The following is a 21,476-nucleotide window of genomic DNA, read 5'->3' as shown; positions in this document are numbered from 1 at the left end:
AGAGATGTTTTTACTGTAATAAACCAGACCCCATAGTTATAAAGAACATTACCTTTTTACAGGAAGAAACATACAGTTATCTAAATTTGGATATGTTATTTTCTTCTTTAAGTATTTAAAGATAAGAAGGAGATATATTTAGATAAAGGAACTTCATGATTCAGCATGTATTTTACTCATTACATCACATCAAAACTTGCTTACCTGAGTAGAAAAAGCTTTTTTCCCACTACTTTTCCGGACCATTTTTGCAAGGACAGTTAGCTCTTACAATCACCGTACTGCTGTCCTATACCAAATTCACACAGGTAGAAGAGAGATACCAAAACTAGTTTTGATTCATTCACTTCATCTATTCTCAAAGGCAACAGACAGCAGAGTACTTCAGTGTCGCACCACAACCAAACACAGCATGTGCTTACCCAGCCAGAGAGGAAATGCTGAATGGAGAAAGGGAAGAGAAGGCGAAAGAGGATAAGACTTCAGGAACTAGTGGGAGAGGTCAGAGTATGTAAGAAAAGGTGAGTATATTAGGGAATGTGTTTATTCATTACTACAGAGTTATACAAATTGTATTTTATTTCCTCTTAGTATTATTATTGAGCAACTGATTTTCTAAAAGTATTCAACAGCAGCACTCTTCTTAATCCAAATCCTAATGTTCTGAACACCAGGAACTCTACAAGTAAAACAGGATGAAAGCTCTAGTAAGCATTAATTTACCTAACAGAGAATGCAATTTCTGTTTCAAGTTTTCTCTTTATATATGCTGAGGTAGTCCATGGTATAAAGGCAGATGGGGAAAAGAACTCTGACAGATGAGAATTCTTGTCCAGAGGCAAATTCCTGCCTCCTTACCACTGCTACCACTCTAGTATCATTCCTTTCCAAGTTCTGTTAACTAATAAGGAAAATATGACAGAGCACAGCCACAAATATGACGCTGATAACCTGATAACTGGAATGTTCCTTTACATATACACAAATTTAATTGTCTGATGAGCAATGGTTTATTTCAAAGGTCCATCTTAGCTACCAGTCATGAAGATTTTATTTTTCCCCAATCCAACTGGCAAAATTAGTTTTGTCCAGAAAAATGAAAGCACATAAATGCAAACGAAAAAGGTAATTCTGTCTTTTTGATTATTATCTACCAGATGTATACAAAGAGAAAAAGGGAGGGGAGAGACAAAGTGGGGGGGAGAGACAAAAGCGGGGGGGGGACACAAAGTGGGGAGGGAGAGACAAGGGCGGGGGAGAGACAAGGGCGGGGGAGACGGGGGGGGGAGACAAGGGCGGGGGAGACAAGGGCGGGGGAGACAAGGGCGGGGGAGACAAGGGGGGGGGAGACAAGGGGGAGGGAGACAAGGGGGAGGGAGACAAGGGGGAGGGAGACAAGGGGGAGGGAGACAAGGGGGGGGAGACAAGGGGGGGGAGACAAGGGGGGGGAGACAAGGGGGGGGAGACAAGGGGGGGGAGACAAGGGGGGGGAGACACAAGGGGGGGAGACACAAGGGGGGGAGACACAAGGGGGGGAGACACAAGGGGGGGAGACAAGGGGGGGGAGACAAGGGGGGGGAGACAAGGGGGGGGAGACAAGGGGGGGGGAGACAAGGGGGGGGGAGACAAGGGGGGGGAGACAAGGGGGGGGAGACAAGGAGGGGAGACAAAGGGGGGGGAGACAAAGGGGGGGGAGACAAAGGGGGGGGAGACAAAGGGGGGGGGAGACAAAGGGGGGGGGGAGACAAAGGGGGGGGGGAGACAAAGGGGGGGGGGAGACAAAGGGGGGGGGGAGACAAAGGGGGGGGGGAGACAAAGGGGGGGGGGAGAACCAGTCGGGAAGCGAACGGCGGGGGGAAGCGAACGGCGGGCGGGGAAGCGAACGGCGGGCGGGGAAGCGAACGGGGGAGGGGGGAAGCGAAGGGGGGGGGGGGGAAGCGAAGGGGGGGGGTAGAGGCCGGGGGGGGGGGAGCAAAAAAGGGGGGGGCCGAGAAAAAGGGGGGCATAACCAGGAGGTTACTTGAGAGACAAGCAGATGCTAGATAGACACAATGATATACCTGATACTGCATATACAGCAACTTTTGCTGCTGCCTTCAAAATCCAGAGTGGACTTGCATTCAATCTTACAGCATACTTACATATATTTCATTGTACAAGATACTGCATACAGCACAAGTTAGGGTAAATAACATTAGACCAAAATTCAGTGCTACCACTGTTTAAATTTTGGTACATCCGTTCAATCTATGCTTAAAAGGAAACATGAATATCCAGTATAAACATTTTAATTGTTTCATTCTGATCAAGTCACCAATACCTCTTTCATCATTCTTCAGCACACACACACTTTCAAGTTATAGCTCACTCCTTTTCATTCAATTTTAGTTTCTTTTAGTAGTTTTTAAGATGATAATTGGTAATTAATAAAACATTAATGAATAAGCGCTTTGTATTTAAGCATACAAATAACATAGTAGAGAAATCTGTGCACCTACAGACAGCAGAAAGTAAACAAATTACACCTGTTTTTCTGCTTCTCCTTATTTCAAGTGCTGGAGGAACAAAGCAGTAGTCCCGAGACACACTTGTGGAGTGTGGAAATCACAGATAAGGAGTCTCTCGCCTCTGGTATGAAATTATAACCGTATTCTATAAAAAGAGAAATAGATTGTGCTCTGCATTGCAAAGGCACAGGAGAGAAGGGAATTACTTAAAGTAAACTTCAGCTTTCCTGGATTTAATACTCAGAGGTCACTGTATTGTTTTCAGTAAATACTGGCTGTCACACATACATGCATAGACTAAAATGCACTGATTAGAAACTTAGCAAGATATTAGGGAACTTATTGCTACATGGACACCAAGTATCTCGTTATAAAAAAAACAAAACAAAATAAAAACAAAACAAAACAAAATAAAAGCTGAACATCCTTAGAACAGGGAAATATTAAAAAAGGCTAACTTTCGCCACAACTTTGGAAATCTGCTGTTTCCTTTATTCTGCTCTTGATACATTTTCATTTTTCAGTTTTAGGGACTTAAGGAAAAAAAGTTTATGCCACAGAACTCTTATTTGGCAAGGAGAGTGACAGGGATTTGCATCTCCAGCCAAAGGCATCTTCAGGGGAAGGGAAGGTGCACGGGACCAGTTTAATCTCATTTGCTAAGCACTCAATTTCCATACCACAAACACTAGTGCTTACTGACCAAGCCTTCCTGCTTCACAACTTGCAGGCTTCACAATATAAGAAGTGCTTCAAATACTGGAACAAACTCTAGGTTTTACGTGATTTCAAATGCCAAGAGTAGCATAGCTATGCCATGAACACAGACACCAAACAGAAAACAAAGACAATACAGGAAAGAATTCGTAACTCAAGATGCAGGCTCATATAGGGATCATGAAACAAAGAACTACTGGATACCTCCACAGTACTGGGACACTGCAAGAACAAATTCTGTTCACAGGCTTGAGGCTCAATCAATTAGAAGAACATCAACAAACTTAGTTTAGTCACCGTTTGACTCGGTTAATACACTCTGCCTTCTGATTAGCTACTGACATGGATTGAAAAGCAGGATCAAGTCCCAGGGAAGTGAGTGGGCTCTCTGCAGGTACAGCCAGCCACCCAAATAAACTCTATTATGGGATTAGGGCATAGAGATTTCTATGAAAAAAACCCTAAAGTTGTATTTATTTAGAAACACTGCACAGTTGCATTTTCAGAACAGATTTTAGTTAAACTAGCTGCATTAAGTTGGTTTTACTGCCTTCCCTGTACTAATAACATTCAGATAGCAGTGGAAGTTAAAATCTAATCTATTTTTCAACATATACACTATTAGCTTGCTGAACTACACTCCACTTGACCAAAACAGATTAGCCAGTTTCACCCTCAAACCACCAGAGCATCACTTCTTTTTAAAAGAGGTCTCTCCTCTTAGCTTTACAGATTCTTCACAGTATCACAGAAATGTTGTGTAATTACTGCATTATGGAGGTCTTATGCCCACCAGACAAAGATATTGTCCTGATAAACCATTTTAAACTTTCATAGTTTATTTTGTAGCATCAAAAGGGTATTTGTCCTCAGAGACCTTTTGTGTGGCTGAATTTAATAAAATATGTTATTTCCAATATTTTACAAAACATAGTTTGGAAGCAGAGAAGTTCATGAATCTATCTGTTCTGTGAAAAAATGTCTCTAGACCTTTTGAAACTTTAACTTTTTTTCTTTTTAATTAAAACACATGCACTGAAACAAAAGCACATGCCAAATACTATTAAAGTAAACCTTCTTTAATGAGATTTTGCTGACCATGCATCAGCAGCACCACCATGTGTTAAGTGAACAAGACATTTATTGCCGAGAGATTACTGGTATTGCAGAATATAATCAACCATTTACAATTTAAGTAATTGATGTAGGCCTAAATAGTAACAATATTTTTACACCATGTTGCCATGCCAAACTTGCAAAGCCTTTAACCTATCACATCATTTTGAGTAATATTAGAATTTTAAAGAGTTTAAAAAAAAAACCTTATTATTTTTCCACTACTAATGAAAGAGAAGAGAAATAAATACTCCTGAGAAGGACTAAATAAGATCTAATGACAGATGCAGTGAATGGATTCAGTATATCACCATGTACAACTCAAGAGGGAAAGAAGAAGGGAAGAAAGAAAGAAAAAAAGAAAGAAAAGGCTTTGTCCACTAGTATGATACTAAGACTGGCATAAATAAATACTTCAGAAATACTGTAAAACTAATTGTAATATTGCTTAGTGCTAAAGTTCCAGTAGTATTAGTGTACTTTATACTTATGTTTATACTATACATAAATACTTCTTTAGATGTATGAAAGGTCAAAATTTACAAAATTTCAGATTATTATTAGAATATTTATTAACATTACTTACACTAACACAGGTTTTCCTGATATCTTAGGGCTGTTTAAAACTTCTATCATGGCTTGCTTTGTTTCTTCCATTCTTGCAATGTCACTAGAATCCACAACAAATATTACACCGTAGGACTCAGCATAGTAATTTCTCCAGATATTTCGAATTCGTTTTCCACCTCCTAAATCAAAGATGGTGACTTCAAAGCGTCCCTGTTTAAGGTCAATCTTGGAAAACCCAACTGTTGGAGCCACATCTTCAGGAGACTCTGCCAGAGTTGAAAGAAGAAAGCCTTCAGTAAAAAGCGTCCTTAGGTATTTAAAGAGGATTTTACATTGTGATTTGTGTAGCAAAATTTGTATTTTAAAAACATGGAGCAAACCCTCCCTGTTAAGTGACACCATATTGCTAACCACATATTTTTTACATTTAGAATTTTCCCTCTCCTCAGGTAATTTCAAATTAACGCACTAGTCTCTCAACCAGTTACTTTACATTAATTTAGACAGGAGCACCCTGGGGGCGGGGGGGGGGAGGGGAAGAGCCAAAAATGCAATATTTAACACCACAGTTAAATTGCAGTGGTGTTCAGTGTACTGCAGTTTTTACTTTTCCCCTCACCACCAACGCTCCCATCTGAGCAGTTATACAGCATTTGCATGGTATTAATCCAAGTTTGAGAAGGAAAACAAACAAAACAGTTAATGCATTATGACCTGGGAAGCCTTGTGCTCTGCCAAATTTATTCTTTATCCCTCACAGTTGCCAAAACAGCTTCAAAAGTTCAAACCCAGGGCTGAGATGAAGTGACTGAAACCATCTTCTTCTGAGATGTAAACTACTTGATTCCCTTGATCAGGTTTTGCCTTTTGTTTGTTTGTTTATTTTTATTTTCTATTTTTTAGTTTGCCATGCAATATGCTAAAAAGCTATAGCTTTATATTTAATACTATTGCTGCTGTCTCCCTTTCTGGAGGGCAAAGAAAGCCTGTACTTGCCTCACACCACTAAGCTGTCTCTGCAGGGGTGAGTTAATTGGATCTCTGCAACTGTTTTACGTAGCTTGGTAACACAAGGCAGGAGAAACAGATGTAAAACTCAGGTTGTTGAGAGGAAGAAATGAAGGCATGGTCAAAAGCACTGAGCTCTGAAGGGCAGTGCAGAAGCTCAATCACCACCAGCCTTCTGCTACCACGTTCCTTTTTTGAGAGAATCCTTCACACACAGCCGAGATGGGGATTCAGAACAGACCCCTTGGCCAGAACAGTGTAAGCCAAGACTCAGGAAGAGAAGGGTCCGGGACCCCCATTTGTGAAAACCTACAGCTTCAAAACTCAGCAGACTTTATTTTGAAGAACGTTTTGCACTGTGAGGCATAAGTATGTGCTCTTACAAGAAAGAACAATGTGAACATGAGGGTTGGTTAAGGGTGAAAGTTATTGATGGTGCTGAACGTAAGGGGATATTGCTGAAACATCTGCTCCTATTGTACGGTGAGGTCTCCCATAATAAACAGACTTCAATGTGAAAACAGGGTCTGCCATATAAGCTGCAGATCCATTTTGGCAAATATGAGTTTGGTGATTTGCTTAGGTTTAAGAGTCCTAAAAAATGAAATATATTTGGTTTCTGCTAAAACCCAGCAATCATAACTGCAGTCTCCTCCTACAGTCTGTATGACTGGTGCACAGCCAAAAATACTGATTTTGTCAACCCCGAAGACTAACTGAAGGTTCTAATCTCTGCAAGCTCTGCTAAGGAAAAAAACCAATTGCTTTCTAAGGCAAGCACTATTCGAGCCCTGCGAAACAGTCACAGAAGTCAGAACTATCTTTTCCTGGAGCTTCCCTTTAGAAATACCCATCTTTATTCCATTTTTTTCCCAGAAAAAAAGGACTTTTAGAAATAACTGTCACATTTAGCTGATAAAGGCATTAAAGCTGATTTTGAAACAGAATGGAAAGCTAAGTAACTAAGCACTCATGTTTTCAGGGCAAAGATTCAGGAATATAAATGAGAGAATATTCATAACTTTATTCACACTTTAGCAAGTCCGTGAACTTAAGTAACACGCGTAAACAGAAAGTCGAGGTGGAGTCTCCAAGTCTGCCAAAACACTACTAAGTACTCTCTTGTTATTACATAAGATGAAAGTTATTTAGAAAAACAATCGCACAAGGGAAAAAAAAACAGAATTTTTGTTTCCATAAGCACAAGTTTTTATCTCAAATTATATCCTGCTTGCATGTGTCATTGGATGGTGCAAAGTACCCTCCAAAATCAAGTGGTCTCTTACTGAAGTAAGTGCCTAGAAAATTGCTAGTGCTTTTCTGGTGATAAATAATGATATAAAATATGTATCACTAGAACCATCCTTTATGTTATATACATACACATGCAATTTCGGTCTTTCAAACCTTTTCCTCATTATACATATATACAACACTGATTTTTATACAAAGTTTACTGATGTATGCGCATTACTGGATGGTCACCTGAAAGCAACTTCAGCACATGCACACGGGGGGAGCGGGGGGCGGGGCGGAATGATCAGGTCTCTGATGTATACTAAGATGTGAAACACACCATTAAGCAGAATATTTTGTATCATCGCATTAATTCAAAGTAATTATTAATTAGAACGTGGTCTACAGCCTTCAGACTTTTTGTCCTACACTTTCTTTCACTTAAAGCAACTGATGGAGACAGACGGCTTGTTTGTAGTTACAATGTTCCTTCAGCTATTTATTGAACTACTGAAAAAACCTTCCTCTAGTCCAAAAATACGCTATGATGCTCATAAAATTTAAACAAGAACCCTGAACAGATTTTGTTGCAATTTAGCATTTTGCACACTTAACAATACAGTGGTCAACTCAAGGCACATAAGCACCAGGGTACTCTGAACATTTGGTCTTAGTGTTTCCAAGATAATTAAACACCTCTGTGGACTAATTTTTTCTGTCTCAGTGGACTAAGGGCTCTAATGCAGCATGGTGCAATGTCTTAAGAGGCAGCGCTCTCCATACTATCTACCTTGCCTCTACACCATACTATTACCTTTGAAAAATACGTAGCAGAACGGTAGCAACTTTGTTGAACTACCACTGATTTGGTCTACATTAGCTCAACATGATGTTAAGTGCAGTGGCCAATGCGCAAACACAGAGCTTGCTCTGCTACTTCTCCTAAGCATAAAGCACATGACCAGGAGCACCTACTTTTTAAGCCACCCTAGCACGACTTGCTGGATATCAAAAAACAGGATCTTTATGTTTCAAAGGTAAGATCCCTTAATTTTTCCTCTCATCCACAGGTCTTCACACAATGGGGTCTGTGTCATGCTCCTTTTGGCAACCACACTTGTACCACTTTTGGTGTACAATCACCAAAATTTTCTTTCAACTATATGGGAGGGAGAGATAAATTAAGGGATGAAGCAATATTTTTAGATTAAAATGATGGAAAATTAGTAATTATATTCTCTCTTTCAATGCTCCATTTAAATTATAAACAAATTAATTGCTTACCTCCTTGAATTCCTCGGACTGTAGCAGTTTTACCAGCATTATCAAGACCCACCATTATTAGTGTCACCTTCCTCCATAAGGAAAAAAAAAAAAAAAGAAAGATATTTCAAATCTTTTTTCCTCTAACTAGACATCACTTATTTTATTAAATTTTTTAATACATGCATAGCAAATTTACCACAAAGTAGTAGAAAGAATAGGTATCAAAATACCAAGTAGCAGGCAGTGTTACAATTGTGTATCTGGTGTTCAATATGTCAAACCATCTGATTAGACAGAACTGCAGAACTAGGTATGAAATGAGAAGTCTAACACTGTGCTGTAAGTTTCACATGAGACAATGATTTTGCTTTCAACTTGTTTTTGGCTGCTGAAACTTAATTTCACAGTACTGTAAATTTTATCCTTTTTTTTTGGTGTGGTCATCGTCTCTTTAACAATTTCTGTAATTTCACTTCTATTCCCCTGAATTTTTACCATCTCTCTGCCTCAAAGTTGTGCCTACACTAAAAATTTATCTCTGTCTCAACCAGTGCCTCTGAACAACACTATACAGTATATAACACTTGTGTAGACAACATCAGATGCTGTAAATAAGTGGCACTGGTGCTCATTGTGCCTTTGTTTCACGCAGGAGCAATCTAGACTGCAAATGTGCAAACCAGTGGTGTTGAGTACGTACAATATGTTAGCAAACTGGTATACAGGTTAGAATTTATACCAGGAAAGGATTTTAAGCAAAGCAATAGGAAAAACATATCTATGTGTATACCTCAATTGTTCCTCCTATTCACAAAGACTCAGAGGAGCCAAAGGAATTTGCTCAATTTTATGCCCCTTTAAGCGAAGGAATACTAAAAACATTGTTATTTCCAGTCTTAAAACTATAATAGCATCATACATGAAGTATAATTTATGCAAGTTCTTTCAGAAGAGCCAAAAAGTTCTGAGAAAAGAACCTAAAAATGAACAGTAGGATCATAGTAAATTATACTTCAACAGTAAGCTAAAATCAAAACAGCCATGAACATTTATAAACTCACAATTGTCTGTAATACATTGGTGGTGTCAGAAAGCTATTCAATCCAATATAGTTCTTTGAACAGCAGGACCTCCTGTAAAACCTAAACTATGTAGCATTGAAGAAAAGAACAAATCCTCCTACCTGAGTGTGAAGTATAAATAAGCGTGGTGTACCCTTTATTTCCCTTCCCCATAGTTTGTAAATAGTTTGAAACAAACTACGCACTATCTATGCATCTCTGCTAACTGGAGGGAAAAGGATGCAGGATGTCAAAGTAACAAAAACAAACGAGAACAGTAGAATTCCATAAGCGAGAATGGATCACCAGGCTACCCCCAAAATGCACTATTAAGATACTTAGATAATAGTAAGAAAACTGGTATTACACTGGGGTTACAGTCTACTCTTGACAACAAAGTGTTTTAACACATTACACTTCAGAATCTCAAAATATAGAAACTAAATCAGTAAGACAAAAACCAAATAAACTTTACATAAACAGTCTAGCATCACGCCATAATGCTCAACCTGAGGAAACAATATGCGAAGGACAATATTTTGAACTTGATACTTTCCTGGAGTCAGAAACAAAGTACCTGAATTACAGATGATTAACATTTCATTTTTAGGTTCAGAAGATGTATTGATTCTCTCTTGGAGAAAAAAAAGATGGATTGTGTCTCGGAATTAAAAAATACAAAAGAATGTTATATAGCAAGTAAAGTAAAACATAGGTGAGAGGACACAAAATACAGTTTGGGAAGGTCAGCACAGAAATGTCAAATACTTTCACATGTTTACCTGACAGGTTCCTGCCACCGTTTTAACCAGCTGCAGCAATTGGCCATTAGACTGAACATCCCTCTTCACTAGCCATCCAGAGCCACGAAAGCTACAGAAACGATGTGGACGGGCCAGAACAACCCAAGACGACTGGGAGAGAGACTGCAGAGACCCAGATGTCGTCTTGTCACTGCTAGCAAGGAAAAAAAAAAAACAAATCGCATAGTTAGCCCCTATGTATAACCAAGGCAAGCATTTCCCTAGCAGCAGCCTGTCTATTCAGAGTGTGTCATATTCAGTCAGACCCATGACAGTCTCATTATGTCTTTCACTTTTCCATCCTCTCACACTTCATCTGCCCCCATTTTACATATCTACAACACAGTACTCACACAAAATAATAATGCAAGACCACTGCACATAAGGAAACCTGCAAGTTAGAGCAGTACGACACATCAAGCTACGAAATTCCAGTGCTTGCCTCACTAACACATCCCGCAGTGCTGCTGATTGACAGAAAATAAGGACCAATTTCAAGCATGAGTAAGTCTTGTAAGAATATAACAGGATAAGACATTAAAAGCAAACAAAGAATGTCCTACCTGTTAAGTATGTTCATTTAACTGTCAATTTCTTTTACACAAAAAGATTCCACAACAAGTAAACTGGGTTCTCTAGTGAGTACTTTGAGGAACTGGCAACTTAATACCTAGTAATTGTCACTAAATTAAATAGAAGTATCAAGTACTTCCATCATTTTACAAGCCCATTTTCTACTCTTCAAGCAGGAGAAAGAAACAGGGAATATTCCTCTTTCTGATGTTGCTCTGTGGAACAAACAATGGAGAATAACTGTGTGATCATATGCATGTTTTATTTCTTTGTATTCACTTAGCTATGAAACACTAAAGCTTATACAAACCATGCAGTCAAGTGCACAAAGATACAAAAGCTTTAAAACTCCCTTAGTTATTCAGCTACAATAATCCTACTGCGAACAACAGTAGTCGTCCAGGTAAAGGCCTCTCACCAGCAAGCTTTGGGAAATTTTACTTCATGAGTTCAAATCCACAACCTCCCTGGTAGGATGACATACCAAGTCTGGCTGCTATTTTCTTCACAGCAGCCTGTATGGTGCTGTGCTTTGTATTTTTGGCTAAAACACTGCTGATAACACACAAATATTTTGACTGTTGCTGGACAGTGCTTGCACAGCATCGACGCTTTCTCTCTTTCCCAGTCTGCCCTGCCGCCCTCTCACCCTAGCCAGTAGGCTGGGGTGGGCAAGAGGTTGGGAGGGGACACAGCCAGCCCCAACCAACAGGAGCGTTATTCCATACCATACGATGTCATGCTCACCAAAAAATAGCTCAGGGAAAAGAGAAGGAAGGGGGAATGTTCATGGTTATTGCGTTTGTCTTCCCAAGCAGCCGTTAAGTATGCTGAGGCCCCGCTTTCCAGAAAGTGGCTGGACATCTGCCCACTGATAGGAAGCAGTGATTAATTCCCCTTTTTCGCTCAGCTTTTGCTTTCCTCATTAAACCGCCATTATCTCTATCCACGAGTCTTCTCATCTTCCTTCTATCTTCTCCCCATCCCATGGGAGAGGGAAGTGAGCAAGTCACTGAGTGCGTGTTTAGCTATTGGCCAGGGTCAACCCACCACAGCCCTCCTCTGTGCCGAACGTGGGGCTAAAGATAATGACAGCTTTGATCTGAGCACATTATAGTTGTTAATTGGCAGACTCCTGTGCTGGTCACTGAGCTTGCTTGTTTTACTGCGCATTACAGTCCAGCACTTGTTAGTGGCTGGAAAAGGCTGTGTAGGTTGCTCCTCCCTTGGCAAAAGGCAAAGCCATTTGTGGGATTACGTGTGCTGGTTTTGGCTGGGAAAGAGTGAATTTCCTTCACAGTAGCTAGTATGAGGCTGCGTTTTGGATTTGTGCTGGAAACAGTGTTGATAACGCAGGGATGTTTTCGTTGTTGCTGCGCAGGGCTTACACAGAGTTGAGGCCTTTTCTGCTCCTCACCCCACCCCACCAGCGAGGAGGCTGTGGATGCACAAGAAGTTCGGAGGGGACACAACCGGGACAGCTGACCCCAACTGACCAAAGGGATATCCCACACCATATGACGTCATGCTCAGCATGTAAAGCTGGGGGAAGAAGGAGAAAGGGGGGGATGTTGGAGTGATGGCGTTTGTCTTCCCAAGTCACCGTTACGCATGATGGAGCCCTGCTTTCCCGGAGATGGCTGAACACCTGCCTGCCGATGGGAAGGAGTGAATGAATTCCTTGTTTTGCTCTGCTTGCGTGCACGGCTTTTGCTTTACTTATTAAACTGTCTTTATCTCAACCCACAAGTTTTCTCACTTTTACTCTTCCGATTCTCTCCCCCATCCCACCAGGGGGGAATGAGCGAGCGGCTGGGTGGTGCTTAGTTGCTGGCTGGGGTTAAACCGTGAGAGTATGTTTGCTCAAGTGCACTTGGTGGGTAATGTGGAAGGATGGGGAAATGCAGTGTGTATATCTCAAGGAGATTTAAACTGGGGGGAAAATAACCCACGATTTGAGTTGGATGTTACAGGAACAGTACAGCAGTAACCACTTGAACCAAAGGAGGATGAGCCTTATGAGGAACCAGGCGAGTGTGGCAGTGACTCAACCCAAAGGGGTCTTGGCACTGAACGGTCCAACATGCCACTTCCCCTGTCCTGAGTGACCACCTCCAGAGATGGAGCCCCAAGTCATCAACTGTTCTTATTCGGGGAATCAGCATGGGGGGGAGCTATGGAATAGAGGAATAATATCTGTGCATACGTCATGGGACAGGGGATGGTGGTTAATGACATACCAATCTCTCCTCCAGAGATTATCACAACCCTTGCAGAAGGAATGTGCACTATTACCTCAGGTCATAGGCTCACATCATCTCAGCTCACATTTTGATCAGCAGCTTAAGCTAAAAAGCCCAACTGGATTCGTATCAGAATAGCTGAGATGTAGACAGATATTCTCTACTGCTAACTTGCCTCTATGAGCAGATTAACTGAGAGTAGTGACACTTTGAATTACCACAGCAAGTTTCCTACAGCTTGTTTCTCAAAACTCCGTTCAAAAAAAAAAAAAGACGACATTCCTTTCATATTTTAAATGATAACTAACCTCAAATTAAGGTAATTTCAAATGATGCAGACAACTGAATAATTAAATATGATAACTTTCCAAAGTTGTCACCTTCCCAATTTAGACCAATAAAAGTGGAAAAAAAATGGAGGAACTATCCCTAACAAACATATTTTGTCCCTAACAAACTATGATGGTTTAGATAATTTATATAGGTAGGAACTGAGAACTCCTCCTGATCTTATGAAGCCGCTGTATTCAAGGATGCCTTTGTGTGGATCTGCAATCATTCAGTGTCAGAAACAGGTCAGATTTCTTTCACAGCAGAGACAACAGATACTGCTTAAATATTTATATTCCATTATACAAGAGCACCTGAGAATAACTTCTCCACAGGAGAGCTTAGTTTGTGAAGAACAGAGAAGTTCCTGAAAAGGAGAGCAAGATGATTATAACTATTACAAGTACCAAAATCGGGCTCCAAAGAATCCAAAATCAAAAAAAAACTCAAAAAAACTCACATGCAGTGGAGTGTGGTGCCTCAACCCACAAGCAAGTACCAACAAAGCTAACTTTGAGAACATGGGTACACAAATTTTCAGCTAGTTCTGATGAAAAGCAAAATGTAACAGCTCAATGAACAATGCACTGACAAAAGTGTAACATTTTCAGTGCCTGAGCATCATCACAGAACAATTCCCATCCCATATTATACAGATTGTCAAGCTTTGCAAATTGTCACAAAATCGCTTTTAAGCACAGATATGGCCCATAGCATTCAAATGGGATTCATAAGATTAAGAAAACTTGTAAAAGAGTGAAGAGCAGAGAATAACTATGTCATGGCAGAGGAATCTTGTTTAAATACAAAACCCCAAAGGGGGGTAGGCAGGATGTGACAAATAAGATAAAAAAATTCCAAAACATGCCACTATAGAAAGAAAGGGCATTCAACACTGCTGAGAAAATTAAGGTAGGGAGGCAAATCACATTGTGTTATGCTATTTTGGAGAGACTGCATTTCTTGAACTAGTAATAGACAAAAAAATTGATCTCTGAAATATATACAGAACATACTACATGTATTTTATATGTTGCATTAACAACATTCAGAAGTTGTTCAAGATATTATATCTGTCAGCTTGAACTCTTTATGCTTGTTCAAGTGAAGCAAAACCAACATGCCCACAAGCTCAGAAATATGTAAAACTGTGTAGTTAAGCTAGTATACCATTTAGCTAGCAGGTCAGCACAAGTGTAAAGGACAAAGAATGTCAAAGATCCCATTTTTAGGTAAGAGAACAGAAAAAGTGTACTACAGAGACTAAGGAAAACATACCAGACAACTGCATTAACTCTTTACACTCTAGATTTAGATCAAGAGCTACTTAGCAGCCCATATGTTATGTGATCCAAAGTACTGGGTACCAGCAAGTCCAACATCCAAAGTCATATGATGAGTAAGTTTATCTACTTCCATATCAAAGTACAAAACAAGCACCTTTTTACATATTTCAGTGTCAGAGTTCACACTAAATGTTCTGCCTTTGGTTGAGGCTTTTATGGTAGAGAATTTTTTCACTGTCATATCAATCTCTCACTTTCCTTAAAATACACTTTTTCTTAAAACAAACCATTTAAAGCTGACCCTCCTCATAAAGTTTAATTATTTAACTTCCTACCATGATGTTTCTTGCCTGACTTGTTTGAATTTTATTGTAACAACATAGTATTTCAGTTGTATTGTGTTATATTTTGAACAGCAAACCAAGTGATTGAGCAGTGAAGGCAGCGTATTCAGCAAAAATCTGAACACCATCCTCTCTGCCAAAATTGCGGTGTAGTTAACAAGTGCATGAAGTGCAAGTGAGAACTGTAACATCTTGAAAGACTGAAGCCTACAAGTATTTGTGAAAAATAGCTCTAGGACCAACAGCTCTTCTGTAAAGAAAAGTTACTACAAGACTAGCAGTTCAAGTGAGTTTCCGCACTTTCCAGCTACCCTTGTGTTTCCAAAAAACCCTATGGTTCTTGTGTTTCCAAAAAAGAAGCAGCCCTAAAATCCAGTGACTTTGGTTCAGGCAAGTTTTCTCTGCTTGTCTCTTCCACTGTGGGAGTACTTTTTTTGTTTTTTTAAAAAACAACATTTCAGAGAAAATCTACTCTGTATTGCTTAAAGACTTACACGCAGGCTGCCAAACACCGACAGCCCGAGGCTGCCATTGCGGACACACACCTATGTCTTTTATACGGCGAGACTGGAGCAGAGCTGGAAGAAACTCGAGCCGAGCTCCGCCAGCCGGGAGCCGAGCAGGAGGCTCGGCCCCAGTCTGGCGGGGCGACCCCTCCACCGCTGCGACCGCATCCGTCAGCCCGCCCGGGAGATGCCCCAGCCCCGTCGAGAGCAGACTTACTCTGGACCCTCCCCGGCGGCGCAAACACCTGAAGAAGCCTCCCGTGGAGACCCCGGGCTGCCAGCCTCGCCCCTGTCCCGCGGCGACGCCGGCAGCCCGCCGCTTCTGGAAAAACAGGCCCCGGCGGGTCCGGGACGGGGGCGAGCTGCACAACCGCCGCTTCACACCAGCAACCGCGGCGGCCGGCAAGCCCCGGAGCCGCCGCCGCTGCCTGCGCGCCCCCCGTCCCCGCCCGGCGGCACTTACCGGTCGCTCAGCGGAGGCGCGAGGCGATGAGGCCGCACAGCCCGAGCGCTAACGGCTCCGCGCTGCCCGCCCGCGCCCCCAGGGGCTCCGCGCCGCGCAGCCCGTCCCCGCCACGGCGGCGGCCAGCTGGATGGCGTTACCCCGGGCGACGGGTAGGCCGCGGCCGAACACGGGAGCGGTGAGGGGCAGGCGGCGGCCGCGGCGCTCCGCTCGGCTCCGCCGCGCCGGGCCCGACGCAGCCGCTGCGGGGTCACGTGCCCGGCTCCCCGCTCACGCGAAGCCGCCCATTGGTCGAAGCCGAGATCTCCGAGGCAGTAGGGACGCGTAACCAGGCCGGTAACCCCTGGTTACCGCTAACGGGACACCGGAAAGGACAAACTTCTCCGGAGCGCGAAGGCAAACAACTCCGACGCTCGGGCGGAGAAGCACGAGAGGGCAGGCCTGCCGCTAACCAATAGGAGCGGGCGGCTTCTGCGGTGCCCGCGGAGGATCAGCCAATCAGCTGTAAGGGACAGAACGCTCCCCCCCGGGGCCCCCCGCCTGAAAGTAAACAACGGCGCGCGCGCCCGGCGACGGCGCGACCCTACAGTAATGCCCACCGGGCCCGCTTTGCCCCGCTCCCGCTGGTGCGCGGCCCTCCTTGGTTTGCGCCCTCCCGCTCGCCGTGCGCGGCGCGCCGGGAGCGGCTCCCGGGGGGGATGCCCGCGGAGCCCTGCGTGCCTGGCTCCCGCGGCCGCCGCCCCCAGGGCCGCCCCTCGGCTCGGCGCGGCCCGGCAGCGGGTCAGGCGCGAATCGCCCGCGGCGCTGCCCCCGGCGGCCTGCTGACGCTCCCGCAGGGCAACGCTGCCCGGACGCGGCCCAGCCTCCCCCCCACGCCCCGCTGCCCCTCCCTCCCGCCCCCAGAGGCTCGCCCGGCCCCGCCGCCCCGGCCGCCGCGCAGAGGAGCCGCCGCGCAGTCACGGCGCCCTGCCCGGTCCCGGCCGTCCCCCGGTAGCGATGAGGCCGCGCTGCAGGCGGTGCCTCCCGCTGCTGGCGGGCCTGGCGGTGGCCATCGCCCTCGCGGAGGCCGCGACCTGTGAGTGAGGCTAGGCGGGGGCGCGGGGGGGGCGAGCCGGGCCGGGGCGCGCGGGCGGTGTCCGTTAGCGCCCCTCGCGCTCCCAGCCGCCCGCCCCTCAGCGCCGGGAGCGCCTTGGGGATGGGGGCGAGGGGGCCCCGCGGCAGCTGCCGACCGAGGGGCCGGCGCCGTTCGCCGTGGGCGTGGGGACGGGGTGCCGCCGGCGGCCGCCTCAGCACCGAGGCGAGGGGCGGCCCGGAGTGGTGCGGTACGGGCGGCCCTCCCCAGCGGTCCGGTGCATCGCGTCCTCCCTTCCCGGGTAGGTGCCACTGAGCCACCGCGGTGGTAGGACGCCTTGACCCCGTCGGTTTTGGGAGCTTTCTCGAAGCCAGCCGTTGCTGTTGGGGCAGCTGAGCTGTAACTTGGGGCCGGTCGCGGCTCGGAAGCTGCGTGCGGCCGAAACGCAGCTTGCAGCTCAGGGGAATGTGTGCCTTCAAATAGCGCTTGATTGGCTTGGAAGAAAAATACTCGGTAGATCATAGTCTCAGGAGAGTGGCACTATTGTGGAGTCCAGGCAAGCAGCCCTGACTCTCTTGATGAGTTCAGACCTATCGGCCTACGTAAGAACTACTTGCTGTCACATATAGATTAAAAAAAAAAAAAAAATGAAAGCTTATGTCTTTGACACGAAAATCTTTGAGCTTAGTACTAAAAGAAGACAAATGTGTATCTGGAACAAACAGAATTGCAGCTCAGAGTAAGCCTGTTTCTGACGTGTTTTACTAATGATTAAACAGGCAGAAGAAAAACCTAATGTTTACTAGTCAGACTAGTGTTTGAATGCTAGGGATTCTGGCTATGAAAGGAACGGTATGGAAACATAAAAGTTCATTTTATAACTTATTTTTGAACAGGTCCTAAAAATAAATTTTCTAGTAAATCTTTTGTCATGTTCATTTCTCTGTTTTCATCACATTTTCTGTTCCATTTATCTCCCCCACTGCACACCTTGTCAGTTTTCTCTTTTATGAACAGTGGGAAACTAGAAGTTGTCCTACTCGTGCAAAATTCTGTGGCCAGTGTAGTCCAGTTTCCTATCCCTGGCTCTGAACAATGCCAGGGATTTCTGCGACAGGTAAAAAAAACCCAGAAAACAGAAAGATCTTAATAGTGTAGCTTGTACCATTCAGTAATTATAAAGGAAAGTTGCCTCTCTGCTAGTCTTAGTGCAGCTGCGTTTGGTCCAACATCCAGCGAGGGACAAGTTTTGGATAAGATGGAGGAGGAACAGGTAAACGTTAGTAGTTGGTTGGCTTTATTTTGTTGGCTGCTTAAAGCTTATGTCACTGATGGGCATTTCAGGAGACTCTAGTTGCTGGAATTATGGAGCTGATTGCAATGTAACAAACAGCTGCACAAATAAGATGCCATTTTCTACAATGGCATCACATTTCCTTTCTGTTCAGTTTATTGGGTCTTGTGAGTTTCTAAAAGAGAGCACTAGTAGGCTACAACTGCTTTCTGTGGCTGGGATATTAGGTAAGCAGCTCTAAGCTGTGCTTAACTAGCCCACTTAATACAGGTTTATAGTTGCATCTGCACTACAAAACAGCTGTAAGGAACCACTGAATCTCATCCTCTCCCCCCATTTTTTTTTCTTTTTCAGTAGCATTACTTCTAAACAAGTGCTTGATAAGTAATTACTGCACAGTGTCTGTACAACACCTGTTGAAATTGTAGCTGGGAGTTCCATCAGGCTTCAGTGGTAATCAAGTGAAACACACCGAGTTTGTTAAGGGTTAACTATTGGTTTGGCAGGGTCAAGTGTGCTGGAGTTTCCTGTAATCAAACTGGCAGCAGTAGCAGTGAGGATTTTTTTTTTTTACATAAAGGTCCTATCATAATCTTTGTAAGGAAAAAACAGTTGAATAAATACAGTACTAATTCTATGCATGTGAATTGAAATACTTGTAATAAAAATATGGAATTTGCATTGAGTTACAGGTCTTATTTAAACTCAAAAGTCATAGGAAATCAGCTTAAGAGAAGGGTATACTGCTGTGATGTAGAGGTGCAGACCCATTTCCATTACCCCACTGTATTCAAAACATGAAGTAGTTAGTGTTAGATCTGGTGTAATGTCCTCGAGAACTTGTCCTCCACTTACTTGGAATTTTCTTGGACTTCGTTTACTGAAAAAATGTGTCAAAATGAGAATTATGTAGCTAAAGGTCAATACAAGATTGTTTAAAGTCAGCTGTGAATTAGGCCTCATCTACATCACAGAGCATCTGCCCCAGAGCTGTGTCAGCATGCTTGTGCTGGTAGTAACCTCCAATGTAAACAAAATCAGCAGGTGCAATGCACAGTTTTACTATTTTGTTGTCACTCCTCTTGCCTCAGAACAGATGGACTTTCTGCATCCTTCTTATTAGTCTGCTTTTATATAATGACAAATACAGCCATTTACCCAAATGAATTAAAACGACACTGCTAGCAACACTTGGTGATAAATAAATTATCAAAATGTTTTTCTGCTTTCCAGTGCGGTTAGGGCTCAGAAGAGCTCTCATGAGGCCGTTCTTGTCCTGTCATCTCACAGTGCTTTTTACCAGTCTCCCAGCAGACAATATTATAGTGGTGGGCTCATGGATTGAGAGAAAAGATCTACGAGATCCACAGTTGCAGCAATTTCCAATTCATTGCTCCTCCTAGCTGCTGTACGAAGGATACATAACAACCAGAGAATCCAAATCCAGCTCTTGAAATACGTTGCTAACAGCCCTTGAGATGTGCTTATGATTTGTGAAAGTGGAAAACAGTAAAGAGGAAAGCAGGCTTGAATCGTTTCTTTTGTGCCAAGAATTTCTGGGAGTGGGGGCCCAGAAAGTAGGATAAGACTTTTCTTTCTCCAAGCAGTGTCCTTGAGGATCAGTCTTCACCTTACAGAGTTCTTTCCATTCTCCAGTAAGACCCCCATGTAGATCAACATGTAAATAAGAAGAAATGAATCCTCAAATCCCAGGCTGTTGCCTGCGCATATACTTAGTAGTGGGGAAGGGCACAAGCTGACGTCTCCTCCTTGCATTTCTAAGCAACTTGCTGGTTGTTCTCTGAGATAAAGGTGTGTTTCAAAACTTTGGAGGTATGCTGTAGTATGTCCACCTTATGCTCAGGAAATCTTACCTATTGCCTTACCAGAAAGATCAGTCTTACCAGAATGAAAGCAGGTAGATCAATTTGAAGTGACAAGCTTATCCCACGTCAAATACATTTAGGATGCTGTAACAGAAAGGTTTCTTCAGGTCATTATCCAGTGTTGCAGCACTTCAGAGTGCTTCAGTTGTGTTCCCTGTCACTTGGTAGAGACCTTTAATAATGTTTTTAGGATGGTGCAGTTTTAGTTACAACTGTTACCTGAAAGCTATTCTCGCTTCAAGTTCTGGGCCTCATTAGCTGCTCTTTCTAATAAGCTTTTTAAGTTTTTTCTGTCCCATTGGTGCACAGACATTGGGAGGCTGTTCTTTGACACCTGGCTGTCTCATAAAGATGCTCTGGGTTTGAGGTATTACATGCTCATAAACAGTACTGAATTGACTATGTCTGCTTGAATCGATCTTCTTCATAGACTAGTGATGAATATGTATGTACGCCGTATCTGGTTTGCACTGCAGGTGTCATAACCCTCACACAGTTGTGCTAGTCTGAGAGGTTAAGTTGTGCAAAGGCTGATAAAAGAAGGGCGGGTGTAGAAGTGTGGTGCTCTCTAGTTAACATATGTTAGCCATGCTCTTTAACCCTCTGAGCTGGACTTTTTCCAATTATGCTCATCCATTTTTCTCTTAATCACAAGGTATGTCCAGAAGTTAAACTAATGAGGCAGTCTAATTTAGTTGCTGTTCCTGTAGAGTTGTCTGCTCTACAAAGAATATAGAAGCAAACAGACATCTTTCATTTTTAATATAATTTCTCAACTCACTTACGATTCACGATTTGTGTAAAAGGCAGTAAAATGACAATAACCAAGATACATGAAAATTAAGTAATGACACATAACATGATGGATCTGAAATATAAAAGTTAGCTAGGATTGTATTTTATCTTGGTAAAAAATGAATGTATTTGTAGGTTGTTTGCCTTGATATTTCTCAGGATATCATTTTACTTTGTCTTATTCTTTAGAGTTCTGAAAAATAAAATAACATTTATGTTAATAACAGGGAGCTTGATTTTATAAGACACATTTCTGGACTCACATAAGTTAAATAAGATCAGAATATTTACTTCTAGATCACTGAAACAGGTAATATAAAAGGCTTCACAGCTTTTTGCCACTTATTTGTCACATACCTAAATATGAATATCCATAGCTAAAAAAAAAAATCTTGTCCTG

At 43.1% G+C, this 21,476-nt stretch overlaps 2 protein-coding genes across 9 annotated transcripts in view; one reads left to right on the top strand and one right to left on the bottom strand.

Moving 5' to 3' along the window:
• ARL13B (ARF like GTPase 13B) overlaps positions 1-16,278 on the bottom strand; it is a 52,751-nt gene extending 36,473 nt beyond the window's left edge. For 4 of the 7 annotated variants that reach the window (XM_075169411.1, XM_075169420.1, XM_075169429.1 and 1 more), the window contains exons 1-4: positions 16,030-16,278; positions 10,264-10,438; positions 8,439-8,509; positions 4,927-5,176 (exon numbers count right to left, since the gene is read on the bottom strand). In XM_075169411.1, the coding sequence (XP_075025512.1) occupies positions 4,927-5,176; positions 8,439-8,509; positions 10,264-10,322 (380 nt within the window). In that variant the 5' untranslated portion in view covers positions 10,323-10,438; positions 16,030-16,278. Of the gene's footprint in view, positions 1-4,926; positions 5,177-8,438; positions 8,510-10,058; positions 10,116-10,263; positions 10,439-16,029 lie in introns of those variants that run through there. The other 3 variants (XM_075169448.1, XM_075169458.1, XM_075169438.1) reach the window with 3 other exon arrangements.
• Positions 16,279-16,930: 652 nt separating this feature from the next.
• Positions 16,931-21,476, top strand: part of PROS1 (protein S) — a 34,279-nt gene continuing 29,733 nt past the window's right edge. Inside the window, exon 1 of one of the 2 annotated variants that reach the window (XM_075169399.1) lies at positions 16,931-17,104. In XM_075169399.1, the coding sequence (XP_075025500.1) occupies positions 17,026-17,104 (79 nt within the window). In that variant the 5' untranslated portion in view covers positions 16,931-17,025. The other variant, XM_075169391.1, reaches the window with a different exon arrangement.

Source organism: Calonectris borealis, chromosome 1 (assembly GCF_964195595.1).
Source record: "Calonectris borealis chromosome 1, bCalBor7.hap1.2, whole genome shotgun sequence".
Lineage (NCBI taxonomy): Eukaryota > Metazoa > Chordata > Aves > Procellariiformes > Procellariidae > Calonectris > Calonectris borealis.
This window is presented reverse-complemented; position numbering and strand designations above follow the sequence as displayed.